The sequence below is a fragment of the Podarcis pityusensis genome (assembly GCF_964106645.2).
Source record: "Podarcis pityusensis genome assembly, chromosome: 9".
In the NCBI taxonomy this organism is placed as follows: Eukaryota; Metazoa; Chordata; class Lepidosauria; order Squamata; family Lacertidae; genus Podarcis; species Podarcis pityusensis.
The window spans coordinates 37533769-37550844 of record NC_138034.1 but is presented as its reverse complement, the minus strand read 5'-3'; the positions used below and the strand labels follow the sequence as shown (position 1 = coordinate 37550844).

At 41.3% G+C, this 17076-nt stretch overlaps 1 protein-coding gene across 1 annotated transcript in view; it reads left to right on the top strand.

Annotated features, from left to right (window-relative positions):
- The window catches only part of TMEM131L (transmembrane 131 like), a 59611-nt gene that overhangs the window by 37674 nt on the left and 4861 nt on the right, over positions 1-17076 (top strand). The window contains exons 15-30 of the mRNA XM_081022220.1: positions 258-367; positions 1112-1184; positions 2955-3097; positions 3422-3564; positions 3962-4148; positions 6011-6196; positions 6977-7126; positions 7637-8253; positions 8877-9031; positions 10630-10754; positions 11825-11979; positions 12628-12813; positions 15549-15627; positions 16081-16166; positions 16726-16846; positions 16974-17065. Of these exons, the coding sequence (XP_080878346.1) occupies positions 258-367; positions 1112-1184; positions 2955-3097; positions 3422-3564; positions 3962-4148; positions 6011-6196; positions 6977-7126; positions 7637-8253; positions 8877-9031; positions 10630-10754; positions 11825-11979; positions 12628-12813; positions 15549-15627; positions 16081-16166; positions 16726-16846; positions 16974-17065 (2608 nt within the window). The remainder of the gene's footprint in view (positions 1-257; positions 368-1111; positions 1185-2954; positions 3098-3421; positions 3565-3961; positions 4149-6010; positions 6197-6976; positions 7127-7636; positions 8254-8876; positions 9032-10629; positions 10755-11824; positions 11980-12627; positions 12814-15548; positions 15628-16080; positions 16167-16725; positions 16847-16973; positions 17066-17076) is intronic.

Below are 17076 nucleotides of genomic sequence, written 5' to 3'. Positions count from 1 at the left end.
CTTTTTCGAGACCCTCTCTTATTTTGAAAACAAAAATAAAAGGACAGTCATAATGGTTTTTAGCTCTGATTTCGCAATTTTTATCAACATGAGTAAGATGTGTCAATATTTCTGTACGTTTGTAAATATTTCAGAAAACACTCCAGATTTTTTTAAAAAATGTTTTGTACCAAAAATAGCAGAATTTGGGAGTAGGGAAGAGGCTTGAATTCTAAAACATGAAGTATTAATATTGTTGTTTTTCCCCAATTACTTAGGTAAAATATTTTACGCTAAGAAACCCTTCATCTTTCCCAGTTATGTTGCAACTCCTGCCTCTTTCTTTTTATCCTGATCCTCGCGCTCCATTGACTCTACTCAGCAAATGGTAATGAGAAATAGTTTCTTGTGGTAATTTAAGAAATAGTATAATCTGAAAATAGTTTCTTTCCTTCCATGTATTTGGGTGGGTGGGGAATGAGCTTGCATCTACCAGTCATGTTCTGTGCATGCAAAGGGTCTTCATGGTACTGGCACAAAGTTTCTAATGCCATGGAAGATCCCACTTGTGTTTAGGCTTATTTCACAATAAAGTGGTACCTTGGTTCTCGAACAAAACCCGCTCCAGAAGCCTGTTTGGCTTCCGAAATGCTCGAAAACGGAGCCGCGGCTTCCCTTTGGTTGCGAGAGCTTCTTGCACTCAGCAGAAGCTGTGTCGCATGTTCAGGTTCTGAAAAACATTTGAAAATGGAAACATTTACTTCTGGGTTTTCAGCATTCGAGAACCGAAATGTATGGCAACGGAGGAGTTTGGGAACCAAGGTTCCACTGTACCAGCCACTAACATGTGGCGATCGAGGGTTAGAACCATAGACTTGCAGCGTTGGAAGGGACCGTCTTATCCAGCCCCCTGCAATGCAAGAATCTTTTGCCCAACATGGGGCTGATCCTGAGATTAAGACACTCAAGCCAACTGAGATATCCCAAATTAATAGAAGGGCCATGAGGAGTTGTCTTACTTTTTCCTCCATTCATAACGGAGAACTATCTGAAAATGGGTTTTTATGGTTCTTTACTTTCTATAATTTTTTTTAAGGTTTATACATGTATATTCTTTTCTTGGTTTATATAGGTTTGGTGCAAATGTACAGTCTATTAACTTCACAACCACTGAATTTAGATTGACAGAAGATTATGCTCACAGGGTAAGCAGTGTCTCATATATGTTTTTCACTCTCAGAAATGGAACTTAAGGTGCTCTTTGCATTAAATTGGAAAGAAAGAGCCACCACACAGCTGAGAGTCTGTGGTTTATGCAGAAACATGTTTGAGCATGAAAGGAGTTGGCCGTTTTTTTAATAACCTGTAACCTGCATTTAATTTTTGGATTGCTTAGGTCAGGAATTCCCAATCTGGTGGAACGCTCTGTCACAAGAGACTAGGGCCCTGCGGGATTTGACATCTTTCCGCAGGACCTGCAAGACAGAGCTGCTCCACCAGGCCTTTGGCCAGGGCACAGCCTGACTCCCTCCTTTGGCTATCCTCACAGAACTCTAGCCCAATTGGTTGCCATTAATCTGATTTGAATTAATTTTATAATGAAATGATTTTAGAATGTTGTATCATTTTATTGTTGTTAGCCGCTCTGAGCCTGGCTTCGGCTGGGGAGGGCGGGATATAAATAAAATTTTATTATTATTTATTATTATTATTATAACTGTGGTCCGTGGACCAACAGTGGTCTGCGAGCTTCATACAGGTAGTCTGCAGCATCTATGCACTGAATAGCCATATTGATTGTCATTGTATTTTTATTGCTTCTATTGTTTCTTATATTGTATATTACAGTTTGAATACTAGGGAATTCAAGTTGCAATACAAAACATACAAGACATAAGAGATGCAACGAAATACAATTAAAAAACATGCAGCGTCTAACTCAGTGGATTCCTTTTGCTGTAACAGACAGGAAAAAGTATTAAGTAGTCCACCAAGGCTATCAGAATTTTCAAGTGATTGGAGGGGGAAGGTTTGGAAACATTGGTTTAGCTATTAAATGGAAAACAATTTTTGAAACTTTTGAAGTTATAACATTTATTTAATATATTGCTGATTTTAAAAAAATCTTCAAAACACATCTAACATTTAAAACTTACATTTTGCATTCATCAGTGGAAACACCAGATAACAAGAGTGCTTGTAATTCCAGAAAGGGTTCAGGAACTCTGTTAAATGGGGCTTTATTATTCCTACCTGCAACACTGAAAACCTCAGTAGACAGGTGCGGGTGGCACCTGTATTTTCTGTATCCCCACTCCTCACACACATTGCTGTAAACATTTTGTCCCCTTTGTTAATGGCAGTGTCCTGGTATCCTCATCCTTCCCTTTCCCCTCTAGATGGGGCAAATAAAATACCGTATTTTTCACTCTATAGGATGCACCGGACCATAAGACGCACCTAGTTTTAGAGGGGGAGAGCAAGAAAAAAAAATCTCTCCATCTCTGCGCAGCGCCCCTTCAGCGAAGCAGCAGGAGAAGTGGAGCCCCTTCCATTTCTCCTCCCGCTTCGCTGAAGGGGCGCTGCGCAGAGACGGAAAGCAGCGCAGCGCCTCTCCAGTGAAGCAAAGCCAGGAGAGCAAGAGGGATCAGTGCGCACTGATCCCTCTTGCTCTCCTGGCTTCAGCAAAAGCAACGCGAAGCTTCTGGGGCACAGCGGAGGCTTATAGAGCTTGCATTCGCTCCATAAGACGCACACACATTTCCGCTTAATTTTTGGAGGGGGAAAAGTGCGTCTTATAGAGCGAAAAATATGGTACTCTGTCACCTCATTAGTGGAATGGGACAGTCAGGCAAGAAAGGCGTAAGTATGCAGGGCAAGTGGAACTGTAGTCTTTCCCTCTCTGCTTCTCATCTTCCTGATTTCCCTCAGGAGCATGGATGTGTTAGTAATGGTTCGCTCATGTTGTTTTGCAGGACGAACTACAGGAAGACCACGATTACATTGGATCTAGTTCGGAGCTGCTTTATTTAAAATTGCAGCCTTTAGAAACTAAGAGAGTTGGTGTTGTCTTCACCCCTATTGATTACAAAAGGGTAAACTCCCTTATACTGGTCAGGTAGGTCTCTTCTCGAGATTCTGTGGGGCGAATTAGGCACTGTTTTAGAAAGCTTTGTTTCATATTTCCATCAGTGAGTGTAGGCCCCAGGGCTACATCCAAATTTGATCTTTGGTACTTTCCCCCTAAAGCTTGGATTTACTGTATATGCGAATTATAGAAATATTTCGCATCCACAGGAATTGTACTTGGTCTTGGCAAAGCACAGCAGTGAATTTTTCCAAAAGATGCCCACATCTTGCAAGATTGTGGGAAGACTGCTTTTCTTTTTTCCCTTTAATTTTTTATTTATTTATTTATAAAGGCACCCTTGCTTTATTGCAGGAATAATTTGACTGTTCTGGATGTGGTTTATGTCGAAGGCATTGGAGCCAGAGAGCTGTTGAAAGTAGGGGGAAGGTTGCCAGGGGCAGGAGGATCCCTTCGATTTAAGGTGCCAGAATCAACCCTTATGGACTGCAGGAGACGTGAGTGACAATCTGAGAAGGAAAGGACTAAGTGAGATTAGTTTAACCAAACAGATGTGCATGGTTTGGAGGATAAAGTGCCAGTCTCATGGGCACAGCTATGAGTGAATAACATAAACGTCTGTTTTCACATGCATAACCATGGTTGCTGCTGTGCATACTTAAGGTAGTATACATGTGCAATCCTCACATAGATGGTGTGCCCTGATTTAGGAAGAGTTGCATGTGAAGTATTACATGTCCCCATTCCAACTCCCATCTCCCTTTCATAATAAGGATGAAGACTTGAATATATTGTAACATAGTTGTAGGAAAGTACAGTTTCTGCCACTTAGAAGTGTCCTCAAGATGGCTTTTAATGATTACCTTGAAGTAACTTGCATTTTGTTTTCTTTAGAACTGAAAGATGGCAAGCAAATTTTATCCATCACAAAGAACTTTAAGGTTGAAAACGTTGGTCATCTTCCTATCACTATAACGTCTATGAAGATTAATGGGTACAGCTGCCAGGGTTATGGATTTGAAGTACTCAATTGCCAAGATTTTTTTCTGGCACAGAACTCTTCGCGGGAGATTAGCATTGTGTAAGCATTTGCCACTTTCCATTGACAAACTGGCTTACTTTAGAATTGAGTTTAAAAGGAACCACACTATTACACTTATATCCTACCTCAAAGGAGCTCAAGGTGTCATACAAAGTTCATATAAATAAATAAAAATTCCAAGAAGAGGCTATCCTTGTTTCTGACTGTTTGGAAGCATTCTTTAAAGTGCTATCTTTGCCTTAAGGGTTGCAGAGCTTACAGTCTGTTGTGTGTGTTGAGCATTTTGTTTTCCAGTTAGGGTCATGCTGCACAACATTGTAACTTTGACAGGGCAATTTCAGAGCTGAAGGAAAAATAACTTATCCTACTGTGGAACATGTTATGGGCCAGGGCAGAGCAGCACAATTAAAGGCTGTAGTGGGAACATCTTTCATTGATTTAATATCAAGAAGTCTATCTCCATTATAATGAACATTATTCAACATGAATCATAATTAATTTTTCTTAATTAACTCAAAGGGGAGAAGATCCATTTGTACTTTAAATTTTGTGGGTCCAGCCTTTACTTGAAGTCTTGCTAATGGGATGCTCTTGCTGGTACTGGTGGGGCGGTTTTGCCAATCTGCCTTTTCCCCCTGTAGTCTTCTGAGCCTCCCAAAACAGAGGTTGGGAGTTCTTCGGGGACAGCATGTGAATTGGGCCTTCCTCCATTAAATGACTGTCTGCCCCAGTGTATTTACAAACAAAGCCAAACTAGCTAACTGACTTTTAGGTAAGGTATATGATTGGGTACTAGACAGCTGATGCGTTTCTTCACTTTTCATCTTACTCAGTTGGAATCAATGATCTAGCAATATTCAGGATTTCTAACTTGGTCTCCATACAGTGCCATAAAGGTGGTGATTGTAAGCCCTTATATGAGATGGAAATACTTTCATCAGATACTGTTATAACATCTTTTACTCAAGATTTAATTATGAGTTGCTTCACTGAACAAGATTTCTCTACAGAAAAGTTACACCTCTGGATGTTTGTGATACAAGTCACAGGGAGCATAGCATGGACAGAAGAGGAAAGAATACAGAGCTAGGATGGGCAAACTCTGACCTGTGGACCAAACTTGACCCACTAAGCCTTTGCATTTGGCCTGTGAGGCCATTTCCCCCAAACCACACCACCTGCCCCACATCTGATGTCCCATGTGACATCAGTTGTGGGGCAGGTAGAGATGACATTGCAGAAAGCAGGATTGAATTTGCTGTACATCCCCTGATACATGGGGTGTTCGATCCTGCTTGGTTTGGATATACCAGCAAGTTCCTGCTAGAAACTTGCTGATGTGCCTGAACCACTTTGAAAGCAGAACTGAATGGTGTGTGGTGAATTCAGTATTGCTCAAGCAGGATCTTCCCCCGCACCCACATGGGTCAGCTTTTGACAGGCGTAATGTCATTTTCCCATCAGGTGGGTGGCCAAAAAAGTTCCCCACGCCGACTGAAGCCAAGTGCTTTGGGCCATAAATCTTGCTGAGAGGAAGGGTGATGGTGCTGACCACAGTGGTTGATTGAAAGCACACAGAGGAACATGCAGTGCAGTTATGTGTCCTGCTGAAGGCACCTCTTGCTCAAGGAGTTTCAATAACATCTAGGACTTCTACTTGAATTCTATTCAGACAGATGGGAATAAAGGTTATTGTATGTAATGGGTATGTGCAGGCTTCAGCCATGTGTATTAGGTGCTGTGTTAAAGGATTCTCCTCATTGTGATCAAAGGGGTTACAAGTGAATCACAAAGAGTGGTAGGAGGAAGCAGGGGGTTTGATGTTGAACAAAAATACAGGACTTTCATGGGACCTGATTCCCGTCAAAATGTCACTGGCTTTTTAATTTTTTGGTGTGCAGGTTTACTCCAGATTTTACTTCTTCATGGGTTATCCGTGAGCTGACTCTGGTGACTGCTGGTGGTGTCGAGTTCCACTTCACTCTCAATGTGACTCTTCCTCACCATCTTTTACCACTGTGTGCAGATGTGGTACCAGGGCCCAGCTGGGAAGAGTCCTTCTGGAGGCTTACAGTGCTCTTTGTCAGGTAAAGCATTTATTTATACATATTAACAAATTTATAGACTGCTTCATGGCATAAAGCCTGGAAATTTTCAGTCTCAGACACCTAAACCTTAGATTTTAAAGCAGCAGCAAGATGATATCAAGAAAAGGCAACTTGGCCACCTCCTCACTGTCTTACTAGATCTGGTTTTTCCTTGAGCAGGAAGCACATTTTCCCCCTAAATGCAAGCCCCTCTAATACAGAGATGAAGCACCTAGGTCTGTCCAAGAGGTTACTGGACTACAACTCCCAGCATTCCTTGCTGTTTGTTGTGGGTGGGGCTGATGGGAGTTGGAGTGCTACAGCTTCTAGGGAACAAGTTGGATACCTTTTTATATGCCTTGAAAACATACCCAAGAAGTATGATGTAGCAGGCAGAAAGTCATAGACAGGAGAGGCTATTAAATGGAAGATGGGAGTTGCAGTGGCTAATTCCAGACAGGTTGGGATTAAGAAGTATTATACCTGAAGAAGGGATGCTCCAGGCAATACAGTGCTGTTGGGAAGAAGGAATTCCTCCCTTTAGCTGGAGATATAACATGCTCGGTAAACTAGCTGAAGACTACCAGGTTCCATGCAGAGGGAAATATTTCCAGTCAGTCTCAATGATCCCACCTTTATGAATGCTGGCTGTAATAACTTCAACACTGAACACAATTAACCCATTCAATTTGATGTTGGTTCCAACCTCCTGAATGTAAATCTTGCTTTATTTCTACACACACGTTTTGCTGAAAACATTTATCTTTCCCTGTCTTGCAGTTTGTCTCTTCTGGGTGTGATTCTGATAGCTTTCCAGCAAGCGCAGTACATCCTATCGGAATTCTTGAAGTCAAGACAAAGGCAGAATCCCAGTCCTTCTGCACTGCCAAACAACAGTTCTGTGGACATCATCAGCTCTGAAACGTACAAGTAATAAATATTAACTTTCTGTTAGGTGCCTTGATGTGAAAATCTCTTTAAAGTGATGATGGTGTTGCTGTTTGATTCTGAGAATAGATAGGTGGTGGTTGGAAATGCTAGTTCCTCAAGAAAGGAACAGTTTCTTGACAATTGATGTTGCTGTTCAGATGCTGATAAAAAACGGCTCATTACACATCACAGAAGTTGTGTCCTCAGTGTGGGAAGGGAGAAATATGTAACCTGCCTTCAGTATATGATGGAGATGGTGAGGGGAAGGAAACATGGGACAGTCGTGCTTCTTGATACTAATCTGAAGCTAATTTTCTGTGCAATGGCTAAAATAATGAAATACACTTTTCGCAAAACAGGATAAAAATGGTATCAACATGGCTTCCAGGAAAAAATAGTGTTCACTATTATGCCTTATTTTCCAGTCTCCCCCTGGTCTTGATAAAATGATTTATGAACAATATCATCTTTGTGCCATAAATAAATGTAATCACTTTATTTCTGATCTAGGAGCAGTTGCAAAACCTTTACGGATACTTACGGTTCTTCTGATAAAGGGAAAGGAAAAGGCTCCCTTTCTGTGGGCACAGCAACTAGCCGGAGTCAGAATGCTGCCAAAAGGAGTCCAGCAACATACAGTCATTCTCAGAAGAAGCACAAGTGCTCTGTATACTATGGTAAACCAAAATCAAGCACAGCAACCAGCACCACTATTCTAACAACTGATGACAAACAGAACCCAGTGGTCGAAAATCAAACTCCAGCAGCAAAGGAGGACATTTGCACTGTTAGTGAGACTTGGCTGAGCCTGAAATATGCCAGTAGCATAAATGTAAACATGCAAAAGAACTTGACGCACCCAGGGAACTTTCTAGATAAAGAAGAGAGTGCATTGAAAAATGCAACGCCTATAAAAAATACTTCTTCAGAGTGCAATTTGAAGGAGGGTCTTCGAGCAAGTATGTTTCCTAAGGAAACGAACCTTAAGACTTCAGAAAATGTAGCTGAGCTCAAAGAACCTGAGCTGTGTCCTTTGAAGTCATCAAAGAAGCTGTCTGAAAGTCGCTTCCCAAGACATTCACCTCAGCAACAACCGGAATTTCAAGAAGTTTCCAGGAAAAACAATGGTAACATTTTTTTAAAAATACAGAAATAGAGTAGTCTGAACTGAACTAATACTGAACTAGAGGGGGGCATTTTTGAAATGACATTGAAAGGAAAAAACACAGTAATTTCTTATCAAACTTACAGACTTCATTACTTTTAAGCACATGTACTGTAGTCAGTTTAAATGCTTGTAGAAGTTTAAATTCTTTAGTTTTATTTAAATTCTAATTAAGACCCAGTGTTGCAAACTGAAGTACATTGCGGATTTTGCCAGTTGGGGAGAAATGGTGAAGAAAATAAAAACCACCAACATCCATAGCAAAGAAAAAGGGAAAATTCTTTTTGAGCAGTATGTGGATATTACACCAATATTACACAAAAGCAAACATACACAGCCCACCTGTAGCCCTCTTCAGTCATTCTTCTTACTCACACAATTGCCACTTTGTGAAGGAATAGGGTACTGCCAAGGTCCATTCACTCCAGCACATCTGCAGAGGGCTGAAAACGAGGGAAATAACATACTGTTCTTTGTGCAGTTGTTATTTTGTGAGTAAGCACTTACCTGACAGAGGTGAATTTCACTTGAAATATTCTTACAAGGTGAGGTAAATACTGTATCGTTTTTATTTTTATTTTGAAGGGAATAGCCAGCAGGTGTCTCTCAGGAATGAAATAGAAAGCTGTGACTCTTTGAAAAAGCAGGTGAACACAAAGCCCTCAGCAGAGAAGGCGATAAATAAAGGGCCTAAAGATGAACTGCAGTGCTGTGGAAAACGGGAAGTTTCTTCTGCTGAGGTTTGAATTGTTACATGCTGCTTTAAACATTTTGGAACTGGGATTTTAAATGCAATTGCAGATAAACACCTAAAAATAAAAATTTCTGGGATTTCTGGGACATAAGCAGTGCTTTTTTTCTTAAAAAATGTTTAGGGGTACTCTCAGTTTCCTATTCATATTGAAATACTGCCCCTCAATGAGGCCAAGCTTAGATTCACAAAATGTTCAGGGGTATGTGTACCCCTGCATACCCCCAGAAAAAAAGCCCTAGACATAAGATCCCGTGAGTGTCATTGAGAGTGGCCAGATTTCTATTGCTGGCAGTGAGAATAAGGAGCCAATTAATTATGTGAAGCTTGAAGGATTATTTCCAGGCATTTATTTACCCGAGGTTACTCTTTGGCTTTGTATATATCTGACTTACTGTTGCTACGCTGTTACACTTTTTCTTGTATTTTGGCATGCTGTATGTTTCTATTTCTGTAATGAACTGATGTAATGAACTGATGTAATGAACTGATGATGAAATCAGAATATGTTTATAGTGGGGAAGTATACCCAAGTATTTCCGTATGTAGAAATTGAAGGAAGTTTCTATGCAAGCTTGTTGTCTCATGGGTTTCTAGCTAATTCAGTGACCTTTGTGATCACTTTGCAAGTAAAAATGTGATGAAAGAATGGCATAGCCATTTTTACATAGCATAGGTTACATATTGGGTTGTGTCCAACAAAGACATCATATTAGCTTAAGGACTTCCACCTGGGCAATGGGACTGTCACTTCCTAAACACCTCGTGCCATGTTCAACCCAGAAGAGATTGTGGGGGGCATGGAGAAAGGAAAGGGAGACAAAGTGCCATTGTATAGGCAGCTAATGGGACAACATAATTGGATATAATCTGGCATTTCTTCAGCCTCAAAAATAGTGGTGTAAACTTAGCCTGCCTTCATTCATATCGTACTATAAATAGAGAATTCCAAGACCTGTTTTAGAAATCTAGAGGCTGAGTACATGCTAACTTTTGCTACAGTATATCCTGTGAGAGGCCCTTTATACCCATTGATTTGAACAGTATAGATTTGTAGTGCATATGTGTTCTTGAAGAAACAATCTTACGGTTGAAATTTGCATTCCCTGTTCCCATTGCTTTGGAATAGTTGTAGCTGTGTAATCTAAGCTTGAAATAACTTTTCAGGCAAGTTTGTCCCTTAATAAAATAGCAATTCACGTAATCAGAACAGATGAGGTAAAAAAAAAAGTGAAGAAAGGAAGAATTTATGGAGGGTAAGTTTAAAACTGAGCTAGTCATAAATCTGACAGGTGGTTCTGGTTTTAATCGAGGCAAAATTGTGTAGGCCATTGTTTCAGCCCTTTATGACTGTGGTATTTAGCTGAGGAAAGAATCAAGGAATGTGGAGGAGAATAAAATTGCATGCTAACACATTTCACAAAACTATAGTTTTTTAACGTTAATATTAGTGACAATTTTGCATGATAATTATTTTCTGATTAAAATGCTGTGTGACTGTAGTCTGTCAGATTTTGAAGCTATTGATACAAACTCATAGTCTTAAATAATATGTCTTAATAAGTCCTGTTTTTTTTTACCTTTCAGCAAGAAGATACTCACCGAAAAAATGGGTCTCCAGAGAAAAGAGAAGGGCATGTACCAAATACAAACTGGAACAGAAATAGGACAAACAGAAAGAATAAGAAGAAGCATGCTAATTTATCTGTACGGTATGTATGGCTGCTTCTTTATGTTCAGATTTTTAAATTTAGGAATGCAAGCAGTATTTCCACCACTTTTTCTTGTTGTTTTCTTGTTAATTTTTGTTGACAAAATTTTTTGGTTAATTTTCATCCTACCCTTCTGCCAAAGAATCAAGAATGGCATTAGAGCCATTGAACAAGCCTCTAGGCCAGCCTTCCCTAACCTGGTGTTCCTCAGGTGTTTCAGACTACAATGTTCATCATCCCTAACCATTGGCTACAACTGACTGAGGCTGATTGGAGTTGTCACCAAAAACATCTGGGTGGCACCAAGTTGCAAAAGGCTGTTCTAAACTGTATGTGAGAACCCATGTCAGGACTGTTCTGTTTTAGTAGCATGCAAACAGATTGTTCACATAGGTACCGTATTTTTCGTTCTATAGGGCGCACCGGCCCATAGGACGCACCTCGTTTTTTTGGGGGGGGGGAATGAATAAAAAAATTTATCCCCCCCCCCCCGCCGTGGCTGCCGCCCCAAGCCTCGCGTGCTTCGGGCTGCAGGCTACCTCCCCAAGCCTCACGCGCTCGGCGGGACCTCCCACCGGGCGCGCGCGGCTTGCAGACACTCGCCTAAAGCACGGGGAGCCCTCCGGAGGGCTCCCCGTGCTTCGGGCGACAGGCTGTCGCCCCAAGCCTCGCGCGCTCGGCGGGACCTCCTGCCGGGCGCGCAAGGCTTGCAGACACTCGCCCGAAGCACGGGGAGCCCTCTGGAGGGCTCCCCGTGCTTCGGGCGACAAGCTGCCGCCCGAAGCCTCGCGCGCTCGGCGGGACCTCCTGCCGGGCGCGCAAGGCTTGCAGACACTCCCCCGAAGCACGGGGAGCCCTCCGGAGGGCTCCCCGTGCTTCGGGCGACAAGCTGCCGTCCGAAGCCTCGCGCGCTCGGCGGGACCTCCTGCATTCGCTCCATAGGACGCACACACATTTCCCCTTCATTTTTGGAGGGGAAAAAGTGCGTCCTATGGAGCGAAAAATACAGTAACTAATTAATAGATGTACCACATGTAAGATAACTACCCCTTTGTTGTTGTTGCTTGTAGGGTCCCTGAACAGACTGAGTTGAAGCATGTGTGTAGTGGTTTTGAAAGACCTGAACTTAGAACTAATGTTAATATAAGAAACTGGTGTGGTCAGAGCAATGGAGAAACATGTAAAGGAGAAGAGAGAGGTGGCTTACCCACACAGAGAGAAGCAGGTATGTAATCAAAAGTGACTCAGAACCAAATGCTATGCATAACTAGTATTAATAGTTTGCTTTTGATTCCGCTCCTATTTTTCTATTGCACTTTGTCTTTAAGATAGAGCAGTGCTACGGCGTGATGAATCTTCTGGTTCTTTATCCCCTTTTGTGTATGAACATTCTCAGCCAAGGAGAAAGAATTGGGGAGTTCAAGCCAGCGATAAATACACTTGACAAAACCTTCAGTTCCTAACGCGTGGGGGGGGGGGGGGGCTTATAGAGAAAGATGCCTGAATGCAAGTTCCAGCCTCATTGTTGAGTAGGGGGGTTGAGTAGGAAGGTCTCAGCAAAGGAAGGTCTGAAGTTGAGCCACCACAAATGGGGAAAAGGTGTTCCTCTTGACATTATGTAGTATCAGAATGTATCTGTGAAGGCTTCTGAAGCTCAGGCATAGAAAACATTTATAAATGGGTCCCATCATATTCTATCCACTTACCCACTTGGGATATATGCTAAACCAGTTCAGTATTTTTCCTAGTTAACAAAATATAGAATGGATAAGAATGTTCAGTGTCTGGTCAATTGCATATATTTGCCAGCTAGGTGGAATAAGTTGGCGAGTCCTAAACTTCTGTTTTGTTACGAATTTTCCAAATTGCCTAGAAGGTTTCTATCAGTGGCCGAAGAAGAAGTGCCTGGAAAGGTTTTGCTCGGATTCAAGCTCAGACTGCGGAAGTTCTTCAGGGAGTGTTCGTGCCAGTCGAGGCAGCTGGGGGAGCTGGAGCAGCACTAGCAGTTCCGATGGCGACAAGAAGCCAATTATTCCTAGCAGGCACTTCCTTCCTTCTAGTAAGTGCTGTAAGAGTGTGTGCATTCTGCATTTCTTGAGGCATCAGAGTCTGAAAATTGCAAAAGAAGAAGAAGCTGCAATAACTCACTTATTACAGAATTATTTTCAGTGGAGTGTCTTTTAAAGCCTTAACTGGGCAACATGAAATTTATTTAGAAAAAATATTTATATGCTGCCATATCACAAAAATATATCAAAGCGGTATATTTAATTCTCCATCTCCCTTAAAACAACTGTAGAATTATTGAATATGGGATTAAGTGAATATAAATATATAGATTATGTATTCAAATACACACAGCCAAAGAGAGAAAAGTCACATCACCTTACAAATTGCTTCTACCGTGGTTTATGCTGTAGAAACCTAAAACTGCATTCAGCATTGGCAGTTAGTATGGGGTTCGTAAGGCAAATAAAGCAGACCAGCATAAATCTACAGCTTTTTTGCAGCCCTGTTTATTATCAACACAAATCTCTTCCTCCAATAATCTGCTTGGCCAATAATCCTCATTTCAGCGCCAGGCAAATACTTTTTCTGGGCATTTGGGCCATGATGGGATATTTTTTACCATGCTTACATTTTTACTTACGTTTATGTATTTTTACTTTTTTGTTGTTGTTATATATCAGTTCAGGACTTTTTGTTGTGAAACTATACTAAAACTCTATACACCCCCACCCCCAAAAGAAAGAAGAAAATGCTTGATAAATATTTTGTTCATAGCTTCTGACCTGTTACAAGTTTGCACTTGATTACACTGGTCAACAACAAATTTGTTGTCTGCGTTTTTTCAGTTGATTTAGGACGAATCTGATGCGCTGAATCCAAAAATCACATTGGTTTTGCTCAATCAGGTCAAGTTTTTGAGCTATGGCCACATGTCGTTTGTTTACGTTTTTGTTCACATGTATGCTTGTGTGGAGCATTTTAGAAGAAGTTGGTGGGGGTAAAATGCCATGTCGAATAATTGTTTTGATTGGAAATGATTATTTTAATGACAAGAAGTATTCAGGTCCGATAGTTCTGGGTGATTATGTCAAAAAGGGATCAGTTTGAAGTCATAAAACCTCGAAATCTTCCATAAATTGGTGCGGCAAAGCATAAAGTTGGGGGATCAAAACTAAGTTAATCCTGATCTTCAATCAGCACGTCGTCCTGTAGCTCATTGTGATGAAATTCCAGTGCCTATCTTCAGAGAACTTCCTGACATTAGTGACGAAGATGCCTCCAGTATTGAAGGACATGAAGAAGAAGAAGTGGTTCTTGAAGATGCTCCACATCCATTTTCCCAAAAGGAGTTGAATGATCTAGTTCGCGACCTCAGCTTGTCAAAGGACTCTGCCGAACTGTTGGCATCCAGATTGAAGGGAAAAAACCTCCTCTCTGACAGTGCTCGCATCAGCTTCTTCCGCAACAGGCATCAAGAGTACCTCTGTTTTTTCTCGGAAGAGAAGGTCTTGGTGTACTGTGCAGATATTGCGCAGCTTCTGCTCAAGCTTGGAGTGCCACAGTACGAACCCAAAGATTGGAGACTGTTCATTGACAGCAGCAAGCGATCACTGAAATGTGTTCTGCTACACAACGGCAACCAGTTTGCCTCTATACTCCTGGCTCACTCGACTACACTGAAGGAGAACTATGAAGCGGTGAAGTATGTGCTGGAGAAAATTGGTTATGATCAGCATAAGTGGTTTATTTGTGTTGACCTGAAGATGGTGAACTTTTTGTTGGGACAACAGTCTGGCTTCACCAAGTACCCATGTTTTCTGTGCATGTGGGATAGTAGGGACCATGTTCAGCATTACACAAAGAAGGACTGGCCTGTGCGGGAGGAATTGGTGCCTTGCAAAAAAAGGAACGTCATCAACGACCCTCTGGTGGACAGAGACAGAATACTCTTCCCACCGCTGCACATCAAGCTCGGCTTAATCAAGCAGTTCACCAAGGCTCTGGACAAGGATGGTGACTGCTTCACTTACTTGTGCCAGGCTTTTCCAGGATTGACCATGGAGAAGTTGAAAGCTGGCATCTTTGATGGTCTTCAGATCCGTCAGCTCATCAGAGATCCAGAGTTCGGAAACTCAATGAACGAAGTGGAACTGGAAGCATGGAAGGCATTTGTTCTGGTAGTGAAGAACTTTCTTGGCAACAATAAGGCCAGAAACTACGCAGAACTTGTCAACAACATGCTGACTGCTTTCAGAAACCTGGCCTGCAACATGAGCGTCAAGATGCACTACCTATTTTCACATATGGACCGGTTTCCTGAGAACCTGGGTTCAATGAGTGACGAGCAGGGGGAGAGATTCCATCAGGACATGAAGGAGATGGAGACCAGGTATCAGGGTCGCTGGGACGCAGTCATGATGGCTGACTACTGTTGGACTCTGAAGAGAGACCTCCCTGCCGCTGAGCATTCCAGGAGTTCCAAGAAACGGAAGTTCAAACCCTGAAGTTTGAAAAATGGTGAAGCAACATGCAATTTACGTGTACTTACCTTTATCAATGCCCACCATTCAGTTTACAGTAAACCTGACCTGATGGAGAGAAACGGATGCCATTTCCTGATTCAGCAGTGCAAAAATACCCTAAATCAGTTGTAGAAATCTAGACAACATTCAAAAAGTAAAAAATTGTTGTCCAGTGTTATCTATGGAGTCCTAGTATGTAGAAAACTGTATTGTATTATTTTACCAAAATGTCATGTTCAGCTTTATTCTGTCATTTGCATAGGGGAAAGTATTTCATGCAGCGATTTTCCAGCTGAAACACCCATCTCTTTAAACCCATCTCACAAAATCTGCAACACCAGGTAAATACTTTAAAGAATCACATTCAAATGTGATTAGCAAATGAACTGGGGAGGGGGAATACTACTAAACTAAATTTGTAATGCTCAGTAGTGTTTTTGGTTATATCTTATTTTATGCAAAACAGATGTGCTGTAATATATCTTATTTCTAATAGCTGGTAACGCTTCAATTGCTGCCTTTATGTTGCTAATGGTATTAAATGACTAGCCCACCACTACCATACAAATGATGTGTGTACAGACCTCTATACATATATTTATTTTTGCATGAACCTGTTTAGTGTGTGTCTTTCTGTGTGTAGATAAATTGGGTTTGTTAATTGAAATGCATACAGATTTCCCACCTGCCCCATGCCTGCAGGAAATCTGTTTGACATACATCGCTTCCTTGTATTAGGACAAGGATAGTTGATTTTTCTAAATATAAAATAATTTGTTTGCACTTGTCTTCAGCAGAGATGTGAATGGTGCCCCTCAGTATCCAGAAAACCTATGCCCCAACTTCCCTGACATAAGTGTAGATCCAGACAAAAATAAAGGTTAGTTAATCCAAGTGAAACTAGATAATGGGACAACTTCATTGGGTACAAACCCTTGTTTACTGGATGGTATGTAAATATTGCATTGTACACAATATAAATAAAATCAAAACTAAGGCACAAAATGTTTTAAATACACAGAGGTGCACAAAAATGCTAAGTATTATTAGAATATTCCAATTTGTTGTGTTCCTTGGACCTGGAAACGTGATTATTAAAAATCATAGTTAGTTTGAACTAAGCCAGTTTAGGTAATTATGCTTTCAAGTTGGCTTGTTCTGAAACTTAACCATAGTTAATGTGAAAACCACACTTGTATCAGACTGTACAACATGACAAGCCATACTTAATCAAAAGATTTTGATTCCTTCCTCCTGGCTATATCGGAGGAGGTAAAGGGAGAGGGGAAGAGAAAGTGCAAGGCTCACTATATTTCACTCTTGCTTGTGCAGATTGTGCAAATGCAGCTGGAAAAGGCAGAATTGAATTCTTGGTGGTGCTAATGCTTGACAGTTTGTTAATTTAGAGGTCATGATTTCAATTTTACTTGTCCTCCCAGGTCTTTATCCAGCGGGGGACCTGTGGCCACCTCAACCTGTGTGCCTGCCAAATAGCGTGAACTACAGCCTTGAGAACAACATCCCATGCATGATCCAGGAAAACCCTTCATTACACAATGGGCAAGTTTCTTTCCCTCGCCCCTCCTGTTACACATTTTACTAAAACAATGGTATTATTTTGTAAACTGCCAATACATGGGTATTTTGTTTTTGTTCCTGAAATGCTAAGTTTTGCTTTGACTTTTAGTAGCTTCATTGATTGGAATGCCTCCTGTGATGGTCAGTTTACCAGCGTGTACTGCCCAGTGGAAGTGAATGAATACAATGCTTTTCCAGAAGGTAAGTCTCCT